Below are 17,760 nucleotides of genomic sequence, written 5' to 3'. Positions count from 1 at the left end.
AAGAGTAGAAACTTAGGCTCTGAGGTGACCTGAATGTCTCCTCACTTCCAACCAACAACTGCAAGGTAAAAGAAACAAGGGAATGTCTTCCTACCTTCAGCCTCCACAAGGGATACGGTGAGTCTGTATCCCTGTTGAAAAACCTCGTTGTCTTTGTCCCTGCACTTAACAAATACTCTGCTGGTAAGCCCTGCGTCTGTGAAATGTAGCGAATCTGTAAGAGAAGGATGAGAGGTCACTGTTTGTCCTGTGGAGATCTCTGGAGGTCTTCCTTGAAGGAGTTCAGGAGGCATTTGAACCAACAAAACAGACAAAAAGCAAAGATGTAGCATGTAGAGAAACTTCATCCTGAAAAACTCAGTGCAAGTAATGAGAGGAAGAAAATTTCTAAATGGAATTCCCTCTATTTATCACATACATCACTGGAAACTCATCCTTAGAGTGCACTCCCACAAGGCCTAAGGATGAAAAGTGGAAAGTTCGTTCAAAGAGAAGGACCCACACAGCGATTTCAATGGGATGTCTCAACACTTTGCACCCTCTCCTCTCCAGGAAGTCATTTCAGCAATTTGATATTTGCTCTCTAACTTTTGCTGATTTTCTCAATTGTCTTCCACCTGAGCACACAGCCTGTCCTAGGAGCAGTTTGAAGATTATGAAAGTGACTATTAGTGATTATTACAGAAGATTATGAAGTGACTGCCTTTGAACTAAGGTGAAATATACACTCAAACTAACTGACGCCCTCATGGTATGGAAAGTACTTGTCTCTACTGACTACATGACGTTATTTGGGTTGCATCCACAAACCTGACCTCATTGGCACCTATACAGCTAAAAGATACTCTATTTGTGTTTCCAGGATATCAAACTTTTATTTATTTATAAAGGAGAAAGAGTCTGTGATTATACAATTGAAGACCGATGTCACACATGCCTGAGGTGCCACACACAACCTTACCTTTGGCACCTACTGACTCCTGCATAGCTTCGTTCTGCAAAATTGCTGCAAACTCTGCAAAACTACTAAAACCAGTCACCTACTCTCAAAAATGCTACGGAAGAATGGAAAGTGTTTTTGAGAGAAGAAACAGAGAAGGATAAAAACATTAAATAAATAAAGGCATAAAAAGCAGCCGTGCTTTCAGTCACTTCCAAGCACTCAGGCCCTGGTTCACTATGCATGGCTTGTTCAGCTCTGCAGCTCCTCAGGTCCATCAGAGCTCACACACTTGAGAGGCACCAGGACCCTGCCAGCGCTGCAGCCAGCAGCCAGGATCAGTCTCTATCCCTTTCCCAGCTGCCCAGGAGCCCCGGTCACACTTTACCAGAGGAAGCTTTGTGCTGGGCAGTTAAGCTGGCCAGTAAGGTATGGTGATTTCTTTTCCAGCTGTGTGTTTTATGGCTTTTGGGGTGCAACGGGGAAGAGAAAGAAATCTACTTTTCATGCTTGGTATGTGATTTTCAAACGCTTGTAAGTTTCTCAGCTACATTTGATTTCCTTTAGAGTCACTAATAGCCCTGCTCTTTGCTGCAAGTTATTTCCCCTGCCAAATTTTACCTTTAGAGCTCTGATTAAAAAAAAATACTGGTTTCAAAAGAAAAGTCAAGAAAACATTTCAGTATGTGAAAAACCTACTTATTTTCCTGCTTTTTTTTTTCCCCCCCCTTTCTTAAACATTTTTTTCCTAAAAGAAAAAAGACCCTTTTCAGGCTGCATTTGCAGACAGCTAAGATCAGCCTGAAGAATACTATGGGAATGCAAAGTATTCTACAGCCCTGGCTCTAGCTGCCGCTGCATTATCGGTTTTAGGACTACAAAAAGGGCATGAAAGCCTATAGGGAGAAAAGAGATGACAGCTTATATTAACTGGAAACCTACATCAATGCCAACGTTCTCCTTGTCATTGCTTTTAATATGCACTCTCATAAAAGGGGTTATGAAATGCAGCTGAGTTCATGCAGTTTCTTCTAACAAATAAGGCTTTATACTGCACTTGCTGTTACAGCAGAGAACGGGTGCTCTGCTCAGTGAGGAGGGACATGTACAGAGCTCTCCAGTCAATGGCAGCATTGACTCTTGATTGAGATTTCACTCAGGTCTTTTAAAAGCCAGCATGCCAAACTGCACACTGGTTATCTGGAACAAATACCCAGGTGCATAATGACAATGTTGACTTGGGAGAGCAAGAAATACAGATCCATCATTAGCAAAAGTGAAAAAGTTGGCATCCCCTCACTCTGACAAGAGAAGGGAAAAAGATGTGTGCACTTACCAGCACCCGGGACAATATCCACACCCACCTGATCGTACTCTGAAGCTCCTGGGTACAAGGGCCAGCCCAAGAACAGCTCTGCAATGACACATCCCAATGACCACATATCGATTGCTTCACAAAAGGGTAAACCAAGGATGATTTCAGGGGCTCTGCAAAGGAAGAGGTCAGAAAACATCAGCAAGGGGAGCAGAGCTGCTCAGCTGGCGTTGGGCAGCTGGTGCCCATCGTGACACTCACAGAGCTGCCACCAAGTGTCACTGCTCTGACAGAGCTGAGGGACACACTGGTCACTGGCACAGTGCTTGCGAACCAAACATTAGTCAGTGAATATTTAGCCTTACAGAAGAGTACTGTGGCCACATACAGCCAAGAGACAGCCCTACACTGATGCTGAAAAGGTCTGTAGGATGAGGTTAGATGAACTTGCTCAACACCAGTGGCCAAGGTGAGACGAGATGAATCCTGACCTATGTGCCCCAAACGTTCTGCATTTCAGAAACTTCTGTGTGAAAGAACCAAAAATATTTTCCAAATACTGAAAACGTTATATACACAAACACCTTCCTTACTTATCCCATCTCTGCCTAGATGTCCACATGCAGTTATATGACACAGCTCTGATTTATACAAGGATCTCCTAAAGCTTCTCTCTTCTTCTTGCAATACTTCTAAAGCCCCAGGTTTCATGGGATGTACAGCAGGAAGAATAACTTACTCGCCCATACTCCTCTAACTATAAAGAAAGAAAAAGCAGAAGATAGATAAAAGAAACACACACTGCCTTAAATCTTTCATCATTTTTAATATAGCCTTGGGATTTCTCAGGCCCTTATGCGTATTTTGGAAATGCCTGAGGTTGGCTATTGAGCAAATCAAGTGCCACCATCCAAAGTTCGAAATAGGACCCGTGGTTCCCAGTTCTCCATTTGTCATCAGGATAAGATCTGACACTAGTGAGATCATACTAAGGATTACCAATTGCAGTGGAAAATATTATGTTTTAATCATGCCATTATATAGTCACGTCAAGACAAGTCTTTAGCCAAGAAACCAAGCAAAATGGTAATTTTTTTCCAAAGAAGCAAAGACCCTGTATCAAGAATCCATGCCCCGTCTTCAGTCCCCAAAGTCCCCCAGTTTTGAGGGGACTTGTTATGATAAAAGTCCCAAACTACCTCTTAAACCAGCAATGCAGAACGTAATAATTACAGGAAATTCTGGGATTTTAGAGTTTTTTGTGCCATTCCCACAAAAAAACAAGTCAGAAACTTAAAAAGTGGCTACCTTTAGCCCTTCTAGCTTCATCCATGCTTGTCATTGTCATATCCTACTGCTCTTTAGCCTACTGTGACAAACTCTTTAATCTAACAGCAATCTCACCTCATGAACAAGGGGTTAATTTTCCTCTTTTCTCCCTATTCCGTCATCCCTGTCATCCCTACACACTACTCGACACCTAGACAAAATGCAGAGAGAAAAAGACAGCTATGGTGACCTGAATCTCATTACTATGTAAATCCTGCATTCAAAGCCATCTGCCTCTCCCTGCCTGCCTTCCACATTGTGAACGAAATGTCCCTGGTCACTAATGAGAGCTCAGCCACGAATCCCCTCAACTTCAAATCCCTCCCACTAACTCAAGGGGAGGGGTGGACTATAAGGATATTCCCAACATGATTTTGTGTGGAAAACTCCCTGTGCATAAAAAAACCACTTGCACTGTTGTCATATGCAGCACACAGCTCCCTTCCTCTCTCCCCACACTTAGGCTGCCAACACCTTCAGACCCCTGCTAGAAGGGATGACCTAGAATTTGAGGTTCCAAAATATCTTAATTTTTTTTTTTCTCCTGAGTCTTTGGCTGTCCAGTGGGTTTTCCTGAAAGCTCCACTTTCTGGATGCAGTAATAAGGAGAGAATTTATTTTTCACATGCAGAAGAAGTTTTCCATCTTAGCTATTGGGAAGAAAAGAACAAATCTATGTCCATATTATTTAAACACAAAGAATGCAACTAAATAGAAAATAGAACACCACTCATTCTATGAATTCTAACAATGGTGAGAATGCCTGTGAGAAGGGGCTGGATCTAGGTGATGTGGTGCCTTACGTACACCATAGCCACCACTTGCTGTGGTTTTCTCCCAGCCTTCACGTAATCATTGTGATTTTTCCATGGAGAGGGAGTGGCCCTAAGACAAAAAGATCTTGTTAACTTAATTAAATAGTCATTAAGACACCTCAAGAACAACAGGTAGTGGACACCACACAGGATTCCAGATTTTCAGACAGCAGATACCTCCTGTTTGCTGTGGGAAAGAGGGAGCTGCAGTCACCAGGAGCAGTGCTCTGCCTGCTTGTAAAAAACAAATGGCCAATCCCAAGCATTTTGGTGCAGGATGCTGCAAGCTCAGTAATGAAATAACCTGTCCACTGATAAAATACCTTTGAATCTCCACTGTGGTAGATATTGCTCTTTATACTCAATTATGGATGCAAACATCCTTCTGCACATAGTATCTAACATGTGCAACTCCTTTCTTTTTTAACACAGGCATGTCAATTTTTGAAGACAAGGTGAGATCTTGACTTCCATCACATGTTGTGGCACAGAGTTCCACAGGCAACTTTCTGCTTTCAATAGCATCTTAGCTCAGCTGTTTAAAGCTTGATTTTCCTTCATCAGGTTTAAATTTGTCATCTCTCACTTCATGTTCACATAGATTGGTCTAGAGGTGAAGATGGAAGTGATTGAATCACCAGTCCTTTACCACAAGCTGTTTTTACATCTCTGCCCTGTTCTTCCTTGTCTGCAGCAGCTTCTGCCTTCTCAGTGTACCATCCCATGGATGTTTCAATCCACTTCCACTGCCTGACCTTGCAACTCCTCTTCCTGACATGACTGCTTGGAGACAGGCTGAACAGACCTAGAAAGAGTTAACACAAGGATATTCCCCAGACTTATTTTACACTATTTGCAGAATGCTTTCACATTCCAGTCTTCCCTAAGCTTAATATTTTGTTTGCTTTTGGAGTGACACAAGGCATTTCAGCAGATGTTTTATCTGGGAGATCCTCTGAGACACACAGTCCTTTCTCCAGAGAAGTTGCAGTTAATTTAGGACATAGAATTATGCAGAAATAGTTCATTTTTTCTCTTCCAATGTTTACTGCCTTTCGGTACTGCACTGATCTGGCATAATGTTTTCTGTAATCTAGATCAAGTCCTTTAAATGCTCCTCATTCTTTTCTGCAGCCTAACCTAAGCCAGTATGTGATATCTGCATGCTTGAACACTTCACTACTGGTCCAGCACTTTTTACAGATAATTAATACATTAAATAACTCTGGTCCTAAAATGTGCATGCAGTCCACTCCACAACTGACCCTTGTTTTCCTAAAAGCACTCAGATTTATCTCAGCAATAAAAATGATGTAATTCTCTTTCCCAAAGAGAAAGAAAACAGTTTCCATGTCTTAAACAGTTCTTGTGTGGGATTTCTCCATTCTGCAGCTGCTAGCACTGTGTAACAAAGGAAAATGCCCTATGAAAGTGTGCACATCTGAGTATTGCAATCACAAATCGGAAGGACGATTCACACGGCAGCAGATCCTCCCGAACAGCACTGAGATCTTCAGCAGATCTCTCCATGACTGCACAGAGAAGAAATTTCTGTACCAACAATACAGGGTTTTTGACGCAGACTCGCCAAACCTTTTGATTGCGGTGAGGGATCTTGTCTGACAGCACACAGTGGAGCCAGCTGCCAGATACCTCAATACATGCAAGAACATCCCCATTTCCCACTCTCCGCCCATTCCTTGGCTTTGCATCTGCAACACTCCTGGCACAGTAACTCCTGCCTCCAGTACAAGACACACAGAAGGAATACATAAAACTTTGCTCTCCTGTCCTTCCTCTCCCAGGAGCTGCCCTCGATATCTTCCAGCAAAAGGCACTCCCCTTCTGCATGCACAGGCACAACCTGTTCTACAGCCCACACAAATTACACCAGCACAGACCAAAGGTATTCCCACTTGCCACCAGCCTGAGAAAGACTGAAGAGCCCTGCCAAGGGCCTCTATCTCCAGGACAAAAGCAACCATCCTATCCCCACTTCCCACATCTCCTACCTACTTCCAACCAAATTACTTGCCTGGACAGCAAAAAAACCTGCTCCTCAGCTCAGCAGTGAGTCCAGTCAGTGCCCCATCCTTTGGAGCCCAGCTTGAATGTGCCTGTGTACACCAGAGAGCTGCCAGTGCCGGTGCCCCCAGGGCACCAGGGTCCCCGTGCTGGCAGCACCCGCAGGTCCCCAGAGGTAGAAATGCCATCTCATCATTTGCTTGCACCTCACACACGACCCTGTCCTGCTTTCAGGCCTGCTGCTGGCAGAGTATTTACTTTAGCAACCCTGCTTTGTGGCAGGGTAATTTCATTGTCTGGTGTTTCTGTCAGGAAAATTAATTACCAGTCTAGCTTGCTGGCTTTTTCACCCACACATCACAGGACATTAAAAACAAATGCCAAAAAAACTCATTTCCACAGACTCGGATTCAGAGAGCTGGGCTCTTTCTGAATTTTAAAACTTCCCTGCAAACTGCCCTCCTCAGGGATAATTTACCACCTCTGATAGGATCCCGCAGCCAAGCATGCTAGTCTCAGCAGAGTCCTTCATGGACAAGTATATACCTGAGACAAAAATATAACTCAAAACGTGATACTTGCTGGCACCTTAGACAGAGAATGTTCCTGCTTCCAGAAGAAGGCTGGGGGCAGCTGCAGGCAGTGCAGACAGACCTCCAGTGAAGAGCTCTCTGAGCTGGTACACACAGCTCCTGTCTCACTCGCTAAAGCTTGAATTCTGGGAAGCAGCAGCTTTCATATTTCCACTCAGGAAACCCTGGGCAGAGGCAGAGAGGCAGGAGCTGAGCTCCTCTGCCCAAGCAGGGATGCACTGACCAGCTGCACACCCAGGGCTTCACCCCACTCAGAGCTCATGCTCTCCCATGCACCAAGATACCTCTTATGAGGACAAGGAACTGCATCCTTTGTGTGTCTTACAAAGGAGTTTTTATTCAAGTGATGGAGCACTATCCTCCTCTCAGATGAACCCCTTTTTTGGCATCTTTATGGACTCTTTCTCATACCTACTCACTTGACTCTTTTGTATTTTGTGGAAGTGTCCACATTTTATTGCCATGTACTGCAGAATGCAGAGTACCTTTAACTCTTAGGTAATGGAGGTGGAATGTACAGAGAACCTTGTTTTTGTTCCTCTGTACTTCTCAGACTCCAAATAATTTCTTAAGTGAAAGGATGTAAAAGGAGACAGGTGCATATTCTGGAAGTAAAATGTTACAGTTGCTATTTCCCTCACCCTTCCACCTCTCCACTCACACAGACACACGGAAGGGATAAGGATATCAAATATGGATGACGCTCAGGGCTCCAGGGCTGAGCATCTGTAGACTTTTGTGTCTGTGATAAAGGCAGCCACCAGGGCCAGAGCTTAACACACCGACAACCACCAACAGCTCCTGCTTGCTCACTCCCCATCCCATGCAATGGACAGGAGAGCAGCTCTAGGCCCCACTCATGTCACTCAGCAGGGAAATGCTGGGCTCACTCTCATTGCTAGACTTCTGCATTTCTCCTGCATCCCTGAGCAAGGGACAGCCCTGGGAGTCCAGACTCATCCCAGAATATGCAGGTACGCTATGCCTTTCAGATTCCAGCATAAATTTCCAGCCAAGGAGAGGTCAGTCAGCACAGGGTTATTCCTGAGGGAGGGAAAGGACCACAGAGGAATGCCACCCAATTGGTCACAGTATACTGTTTGCCCACAAAGATGAACTGGTTTGAGTGATAAGGAAGGGCAGTGCCACTACAGGCTCTGTATTTCACAGGTCAAACACAGGTACACGTGGTTTCTGGGAAGGAATGTGGGTGTAACCAGAGCCATTTCCAGGGCTGCCAGGGCACTCGTACAACCACCACTAGAAGGGAGCTCCAACACTGCACTGCTCACATTGCTCTTGCCCATCCCTCAAGATTAGTCTACAACACTTCAAAAAAATACCTGAATCGGCTCAAAAGACTGGAAGCTGGATCCACTCAGCCTTCGGTGATGGTTTATGTTACAGGACATAAATATAAACTGGAGGCCAGTAACCAATGAGGTACCGCAGGGGTTTATCCCAGACTGGTCTCATTTAACAGCTTTATCCCTGACCTGAAGAAGAGGCAGAGTGCATTCTCATCTAGTTTGTGGGTGATGCCACACTGGAGATATCTGGCCATGCACGTGAGGGCAGGGCTGCCACCTAGAGGGACCTGGACAGGCAGGAGGCATGGCCCGATAGGGACCTTCTGAAATACAGCCAGGAGAAATGCCAGGTCTGGCCCCTGGGACAGACAAACGCTGGTGACAAGAGGGGAACTGCTCAGCTGGAATGGCCATGAGCACTTTGACCCAAGGGGCAATGGGCTAGAAAGGAAGACCTGGCAGCAGCAGGACCAACAGCATCCCTGAAGCAGGGCCAGCAGACCAAGGAATGTGGTAACCCACCTCCAGCCACATCTGGACACCACTCTTGGTCTGGGGATCCCAGTGGGAAGGTAATCTGGAGCTACCTCAGTGGGGGGAGGGAGAACCATGGTGTCCATGACAGCAGCCTGCTCCTCCTCCTCTGCCTCCACATGCAGAAAATGGTGCCAGGCTCTTCCCTCAGGTGGGCAGCAGAAGGCAGAGATGACAGACAAACTGAAACAGGAGAGGATCCCTCTGGGGATGGAATGGGGAAAACACCTCCACTGTGCAGATAAGTGAACCACCAGCACAGGCTGCCCTGAGGGACTCTGCAGTTGCTAACCTTGGAGGCTTTTAAGACCCAGCAAGATGAAGTCCTGATCTTGATCTCATGGATGACTCCACCTTGACCATCAGGTTGGACTAAATGACCTCCCAGGGCCCCCTGTCACCTGAACTTCTCTAGCTCTATAAGGTCCAGTAACCATACATTTCTCAATAGGAAGGTCACTAAGATCCTCCTATGCACAGGGGAAATCCTACACAGCTGGGAGTGTTTCCTGTGGTGCAGGTGTAGGTTCCCAGATATTTTAATCAAGTGTACATGTACACAGTTCTGTCTTTTAAAAACAGATAGCAAGTTACACAATTACTTCTGAACTTCACTGGAGTAACTATCAACCAAGCCTCATGCTAGCTAAGTGTATTTAATAGCAAATAACTCATAGAAGCAGACTAGACTACCCACCCCTGGCTACTGCTCATGTTCCATCGGGGTGCTGACTGGGAAGGGTGAAAATACTCCAGAGGATGGTGTAAGAGGCAGACAGGGCTAGCCCAAACCTCAGGGAAGTCATCCACTCCCTGCCTGCCCCAATTCCTGGGCCATCCCAGCAACGCCTGTGTCACTCCTGGCAAGCACTCAGCTAGCCTGTGTTAGAGACCTCCCATGGTGGAGCATCCATAAACTCTGCTGTGCCCCGAGGGACCTCACCCCTTGTAATTTTAAGGAATAATACAGCTGTGCATAGCTGATTTTTTGTCATGCTTAATTGCAACTTGTTGTCAATCTGGCATCTATGTAATACATATGGAAAAACACAATTTAATACATCTCACTTGACTTTGCTTATACCTGACTTTCTGCTAGGCTGCACCTCCTCCCTCTCCTCACTCTGCCTCGGTCTCAAAACATACTCAGTACCTATGACCTTGTCTCTTTTTCTCTCTTGCTCACTATGTCTGTCTCCTTTTCCTGCTTCATCTTTTCCTCTCTTCCCACACAGGAACCCCCTGCCCCTGTGAAGGGGGTGCACACCCTGCACCTGGAAACACAACCATATGCTGCTATGGGTTTGCATCCATCTTGAAAAATGGGGAATCACAAAGACACATATCAGGCACTCCAGCAGGATCCCCCTGCTCGCTGCCACCATCCACATGAGGATCTTGGAAAAAGCAATTTCCATAGGTTAATCCTGGAAGATTTTCAAGTAAACCACAATTACATATCAAGCAGTTGCCATCACTATGCACCCTTCTTGGAATTAAGAAAGCTGGATTCGGCCATGAACAAAGCCTGGGTTTAAATAGGGACGGAGGGGTCCCTGCTGGGAGGCTCTGCACCTCTCTGCTCTCCTATCTACATTGTACATACACACTTCATTTAGGTTAGGGCCTTAAAGAAAACCTCCTGCTCTCTTCAGCAAGAGCATGTGAGCAAATAATTGACTGAAGCCCAGAGCTGGAGAAAGCAGTGCAGCTGTTTGTGGAAACAAGACAAAAGATTTAGAAACACTTGCTTTTTTCCCCCCCTCTCCCATGTCAGGCTGTTTACAGAAACCAAGGGATGAAATTTTACAGACAAAACCACTGAGAGCAGCCTGTCAGTCTCAAAGGGAAGGAGAAAGGGAAGGAGACGGAGAGGGAGGGGGGCGTAGGCTTCTTTCAGGATTATGGATCATTGCTAAATTGCTCTATCAATTATTAAACCCATCACTCAAAGTGCAGTAACCAAAATATAGCAGATAAAGCCTTTCTCATCCACTCTCTACCAGCTGCTCTCCTCCTCCTAAAGCCAGAGGGGAATGAAAATTCCCATAGTTTATATTTTATAAAGATCATTTTCCCTGAGCCTTGAAAAGATTTTCTAGACAAGGTACAGTGGAACCGAGCCCATGGTGGGAAGACATTAAAGGAGGACTTGCCCTTTTGACTAACAGACCTAAGGAATAAAACTAAATCTCGGCAATCAATGTGTTTTCTTAACACTGACAGGTTAAAACATTTATCTGTGAATAAATGAAGAAGCAGGCCTCAGTCATCAATACCTGTTAGTTGCTGTTTGCTTTTTGCCACTGCTGCTGAACAGATCTGAGATCAACAGCAGGGTGGGCATGGTCCCAGTAAAGGACAGAACAAAGGGGCACAAGGCACCTGGTTTGGCAGTGGCTCTGTGGAGAAGGAAACTGCAACCATGCATCCAGGCGGAGACAGGAAGTGCTGGGTGAGCAGTGCTGAGAAGGAACCACACGGGGGGATTACCTGGAACTTGACATCCAGCTGGAAAGGTTTCCATGTGGCTACCAGGGTGTGGATGGACCTAGTGATTCTGTGAGTTTTTAGCAGCACCACATGCACTTGCTGGAAGCATTTACCAAGTGCATCATCTGAAGCAAATACATGTCTGAATCCTGGCAAGAGCCTGGCTGCAGCTCAGGTTAAACATGCACGTGTGTTTTGCTGAACCTGAATCCCCTAGCAAGTCCTTGCTGTGATTTAGCTAGAAATCATAAAAGGAAAAAAAAAAAAAAAAAAAAAAAAAAAAAAAAAAAGCTAATAAGCCAAATAATGGAAAAGAGAGCCAGGTTTGACCAAGAGCCTGTTAAGCTTGTCCCAGCCAAGCATCTTTGTACATCCCTGGAGGAAGCCCTACTGGACTGACCACAATCATATTCACGTCTTTGCACTCAGAAATGCAGGACTCCATAAACTTGAGAGGAGGTGCCCAACACAGAGCACCAGGACCATTGCCCCGGGGGTCGACAGCTCCATGCTGAGGCAGAAGCACAAAAACACGCACAGGGAATGATGCAACAACAGCTACATTCAGCACAGCGTGACCTCCCAAACAAAGGGCCATGCATGGGGGGAGGGTTGGGGCTTTCCCAGGTTATGGAAGAAATCAGAGAATAGAAAAATCATAATTTGAAAACAAAAGCCCTACCCATGCCAGGCAGTGAATGGACGAGCCTCAATGCATTGGGTGCAGAAATCCCCTGAAGGAGGCATCTGATCAAGAGGGGAAGAATGCCAATTATGTGCTCCCATTCATGCCACTGCAATGAAAGCATAATTCTGACTCTGCTTTCTGACCCGCAGTATGCAATTTATGCAAATCCAAGCTGTTCTCGCTTCCCTCAGAGCCAAGTGTCCGCCAATGCCAGAGCTGGCTCTAACTTTTTGTTTTCCTTTTAAAATCTATTGTTTTCACTGCTGAATATTTAAGACCTTTTGTTGTTGCTGTTGCATTTCTTTGGAAATGAAATAATAATTGAAAAAATCCCACAGCACACAGAAACAAACAAAAGTTGACTTCTCCTCTCTCCATCCATTCTGCCACGCTCAGTTCCATCCCAAGCCCTTATCGTCACAGCCCAGAGCCTTGCCACGTATTGGCCAAGTGAAGCTTCTCATGTCTGATCTGTAACACTCGTGACACTTTTGTTCACAGCAAATACTGAAAGTTGCACCAAGGTGCATGGTGGTTTTATAGGATTAGCTCAAATACTGAGCCAACTGTCAATATAAGGCTCCAAAAGATTTCTATCCCTGGCAAACATGGATACGAACCAGACTCAGGCCATGATCCTAAGATTGGCTTCACAGAACAAGTAGCAGGTCTGAGGCTAAAAATATCAAATTACTGCATCCTTCCTTTATTTTTTTTCTTTTTTTAATCATGTCTACTGGCTGCCTTCTTTTTTTATAATTAGAAGAAGACAAATACAAAAATAAAGTACTTATCCTGCCTTCTCTTGGAGAAAGGAGCATTGCCCTTTACTTATCTCTGAAGAGCCACACAGATTTAATATTATTATTATTATTAGCCACAACTATTTGTATTTCTGCAGCACACAGAAGCCCTGGCAGAGCCCAGAGCCTCACAATGCTAGATGCTAAAACGTGCTAAGGGACTGTGTCTGCTCCAGAGAATTGATGATCTAAGACGATGTGTGGTGACAGGGGAACAGATTGGTGGAGCAGTTCACCCAAGATCATACAGTGAGAGCAAAGCAAAGCCAAGAAAAGAAGCGGGGTCCTTGTGAACAGTGTGCTGTATCTGTCAGACCACGACTGCTACTTATTATAGCAGGGAACAACAACAACAATAATAATAATAATACATGGAATTGAAGGCTCTTTTGAAACAGATGGATATTACTGAGGTAAGGTAAATTTTAGGTCAAAATGAACTGTAGATATCACCCAGCAAGACAGCAGCCATGCTAGGAACAGCACACAAAATCCAAAGCCCACTTTTAAGCCCCTCCTGGTGAGTCACAGCACCCTGCCTATGCTTTGAGGACCTACCTGGTCCATGCAGGAATTTAAGGAAAAGCCCTGGAATGCCTGCTCATCCGCACATGGAGATCTGCATGGCAGGGAACAGCAAGGACACCTCAGAGCTGCCCCAGTTGGCTATTCCTGCTGCAGAGAATTGAACATTCCCACTTTCAATTCAAGCCCTACTTGAGTCAGCACAGCCAGTGGAGCGGGTGACAACAGCCCCCTGTACAAGCAGCAGGGCACAGCACAGATTGCAGAAACGCAAATCCACTCTGAATTTAATTTATTTTTATTACATTTATATTAGGGCTAACATCTGGAAGTGTTAAGTCGAGCCCTACTGTACTAGATGATGTAAAAAAATGGAAGAAAACAGTCCTGGCACAAAAAATCTTGTAGTCTAATTTGGGATCCCTCACTGTCCTGGAACTAAAAGCTCTGGACTTGCTGCTCAGCATCTGCTAAGACAGGATCTACAATCAAACCTGAACAAAACGCAATCCCTGACCACTATGAGTCTAGATCCTGCAGCTACCATATTTTAGGGCCAAAGACTGCAATTGCTCCCTTGTCCAGAGATGGAAGAGGGCCCTTGTAGCTCTAGAAGAAGAACAACTCTGACTTTAACTGTTAATGTTACACATCTTAGCAAAGCCAGACAGAAAACCAGGATACAAGCAACAACGCAAGTGTGGTGTGCAAATAGTCCCGAAGGAACCATAATGCTTGCGGGAAGAAAAGCACCTCTTCAGAAGAAAGACTTTTAAAATAAAGTGTTCTGCAAAGTTAAGTTCATTCTTTATTTAAAACCGTCACATAGAAAATTCAATTGTTCTCTAACGCATCTCTGTACCAAATCAGGAACCTAAATTCAATCATTAAAGTGTGAAGCTGATGAATTTAAATCCATAGTAAGTGCAAATTTCAACACAATTTTAAGTAAGGAGTCGCTCCCAACACCTTCATAACATGTCAACACATAGTCATATATTTGTTTCTAGGACTCTTCAAATGTCTCCTTTTACTGTTTCATTTTTTTCTTGCCAAAACAAATTCTTAAAGCTATCCCGATGCTCTGAAAAAACATAAACATTTTCCGCATGTTAAAATTTAAGGTGGCTATGACAGAAATTTTGGAAAGACAAATCTTGCAGCAAAAAAAAAAAATCATACAAAAGAAACTTTTCACTATACACAGGGGTAATCTGAACTGATTCCCATCTGATTAACTTCTGATTTGTCCTTGGATCACATTGCAGTACGGATGTCATCTTTCAATTTCACTGTTTTGTAAGTAGCCGGTATTGTCCTTGTAAAGGGCAAAGAAATCCCCATATATCAGGAATGCTTTTGGCTGAGAGGAAGTTCAGTGATTATTCCAGAGAAATAAATACAACAATCAAAAGTACTTCCCAGGACATGAAGACAAAGATCCACCCTTTCTTGAAAGAAGGGACTGTCCTATGTATACATTCCTATCTTCAATTATTGTGACTGCCTGTAAAATTTAGCTCTCTGTTAAGTCAACTGCAGGGTTCAAGAACATTTCCTGGCATTCTTCACATTTTTTTTACATGTTGCAATTTTATCTGGTGTGTATCATATGCTTCCCCCCAAAACGCCTGAACTGAACCCTCTTCCTCCTGACAGAGGAGTTCAGGCTTTGTACACTTGACTGCAGCTCTCAGAAACCTCATCACATGAGAGCTCTGTTAGAAATTACTGAAAACAGAGCAGGTTTGGCTTTGATAGGTAAAACCGCAGTCCGCTCAAGCAGCAGGGGATGCAAATGGACCAAAGCCTCCCTTCAAAGACACTTTCATCCAGTTCTAAGCCTGTGAATTTATTGCCCCAATGCCTTGGAGCTTTTCCTGTCCCTCCATCAAAAAACCTTAGTGCACGTTTCATTACCTTTACTGCACCCTTCCCCAGCTCTATCCCTGCAGCTCCCCCAACACCCATTTGAGCCGTGGAAAGCCATCATTTTGGTTTAACTGGGGCTGTGACAGAGCTGGTGCCCGCAGCACATGGGGCAGGACCCTCCAGCTGGACGGGGCCAGGACAGAAGGGCCCTGCCTGAGGGGCAGCTCACTGCCCACCTGTGATTTACTACCAGCACACAGCAATATTTAGGGTGCAATAATAAGGTGGAACACGAGTGCTTTCCCAAGAAACAAGATGGGGAAGGGAATAACTGTATTTCCCCTGTTGTTCTAAGGGGAGGTTCACCAAAAGGTTAGCGAGAAAACAATGTAGGCCCATCGATCACCGGGACAGCTACCCTAGAAAGGTTACCCTGTGTTCCTGCCTCATTTTTCACATCTATAATTACCCTGCTGCTTCTCCTTGCATCCCACCCATCACCAGGCAGCAAATGCCAACCACTGCTGCTTTATTAATTATGTATTTTGCTCATGCCCATTGTCGCCGCCCCACAAGATGCTACAGCAGCAACAGGATTAAGTGGTACAACTTCTGCAATCTCCACATGGTGGCGTGGCCAGGGAAAGGGAACTTTCCTGTTTTTCCTTCACCAGAGAGGGGAAACGACCAGGTCCATATCCCATAGAGGTGGGATGAAGGTAGGAGGGATGCAGCTCTTTACATCTGCCCTGTGAGAGGGAGAGCAATGTAGGGGCATATGAGGGAAGACTGCTTCCATTCATGAAGGGCTCAGATATCTCTTGGATCTTCATCCAACTGAAACAAAATGCCAATATTGCTGAACATACTTAGCACCTCCTAAAGCGCAATCCTACTCCGAACAGTGCCTGTCTAAAAACAGCAATGCCAGGCTCCTTGTTTACTGTGTCTTCCTGATGCCCGATCTGAATGTCTCCCTTTAAAAGGAAAAAGAGGAAAAAAAAAGGAATTTTTTAATCTACCAGTCCAGCAAACCCAGCCACAGCTTCAAGAGCCACGCTGGACTCATTTCTTGCATATTTATGCACACAAACACGAGCAGCCAAATTAAGAGTTATGCAGAAATGGGCAGGGGAAGTGTAAGACAATTATTTGAAGACAACAAATTTGTATGGAATTCGATATGATGCTGCACTCAAAGTGCAGCATCACGTTCTTGATTCAGGGGAGCCTGAGGGTGTGTTTTTTTTTTTTTTTTTGCTTTGAGGAAACCTAAAATAGCTTCCTTTGAGAACATTCATTCTGTAATCACCACTTCATCCTTCTGCAGTATTTCTGGATCCAGACTTTTCAGTTGTAGAATAATAGTAAATATGTATAAAATAGGGAAAACTTCTGCTTGACTGAGAAGTATTTTCTGTTCTTGCTTTTTTCCTGTCCCACCAGAAACTACAATTAATTTATGTTCTAACAATTCTAAAATCATTATTTTCTAATTGCAACCATTTCTGCAATAGAACTCAGGTTGACGCAAAGTGGAACAGAAAAGAAATTGCTGACAAAAGCAAAAAGATCGCATGACAAAAGCCAGCACAACCACACAGAGCTGCATGCATGTCCTGTTTTGGACCACAGAGAAGTTCACACTCGTTGAATGGTAATGAAAAAAGAAACACCCTGGAAAACCAGTAGGAGTAGACTCAAGAGGAAATTAACTACAGAACTGCTCTTGAGACAGAAACGTAGAGCAAAAGCTTCTGCAATGTCTTTGATGCTGTTGAGCTTGGAGATGCTCACCTTAGGATCCTGACAGCAAAGTACTCTGCACAAGTAGGATCCAGAAAAACGAAGGAGGTGTAGTCCTCCTTCACACTGCCAAGAAAACCCAAAAGCATGGCACCTGCTAACCTGCTGCCCTTCAAGGCTAACTCACTGTGTCAAATGTGCTCCACAACACGTCCCTGACACTGGAAGTGATCCGGGCACCTCTGCCAGACTTGGCTGACGGCTGAAAGCAAGGGAAGACCCACCAGAAGCACTGGCTTTTTGCACTGATGCCCATCCCACACACAGACAAGGCATGTGTTGCTCCTGACCAGAAGTCAGAATTACCATCAGCAGAAAACATGGATCACAGAGCTCATTTAAATACAAGAGAGTGAAAGCCACCTACACTCTCCATCCATACCTCTTGTGCTGACTTCTCCAGTCAGGCCTGGTATATAGTGATCTTTCCTCTTCCTGTGGAGAGGGACAATGCCAGTGCAGTGCTCATCAGCCCCTGAATCCATAAGGCAACATTGACTTGTCACATGAGTGTCAGGACTGACACTGTGCCCACATACGGTTTGTTGGACTAAGAGAGAAGAGAAGAGAAGAGAAGAGAAGAGAAGAGAAGAGAAGAGAAGAGAAGAGAAGAGAAGAGAAGAGAAGAGAAGAGAAGAGAAGAGAAGAGAAGAGAAGAGAAGAGAAGAGAAGAGAAGAGAAGAGAAGAGAAGAGAAGAGAAGAGAAGAGAAG

General features: G+C 44.7%; 1 protein-coding gene across 1 annotated transcript in view; it reads right to left on the bottom strand.

Moving 5' to 3' along the window:
- The window catches only part of HIPK2 (homeodomain interacting protein kinase 2), a 127,887-nt gene that overhangs the window by 32,678 nt on the left and 77,449 nt on the right, over positions 1–17,760 (bottom strand). Inside the window, exons 3-4 of the mRNA XM_053942704.1 lie at positions 2,305–2,428; positions 95–214 (exon numbers count right to left, since the gene is read on the bottom strand). Of these exons, the coding sequence (XP_053798679.1) occupies positions 95–214; positions 2,305–2,428 (244 nt within the window). The remainder of the gene's footprint in view (positions 1–94; positions 215–2,304; positions 2,429–17,760) is intronic.

Source organism: Vidua chalybeata, chromosome 5, assembly GCF_026979565.1.
Source record: "Vidua chalybeata isolate OUT-0048 chromosome 5, bVidCha1 merged haplotype, whole genome shotgun sequence".
NCBI lineage: Eukaryota > Metazoa > Chordata > Aves > Passeriformes > Viduidae > Vidua > Vidua chalybeata.
The sequence above is the reverse complement of the archived record's forward strand: the minus strand, read 5'-3'. Positions and strand labels throughout refer to the sequence as shown.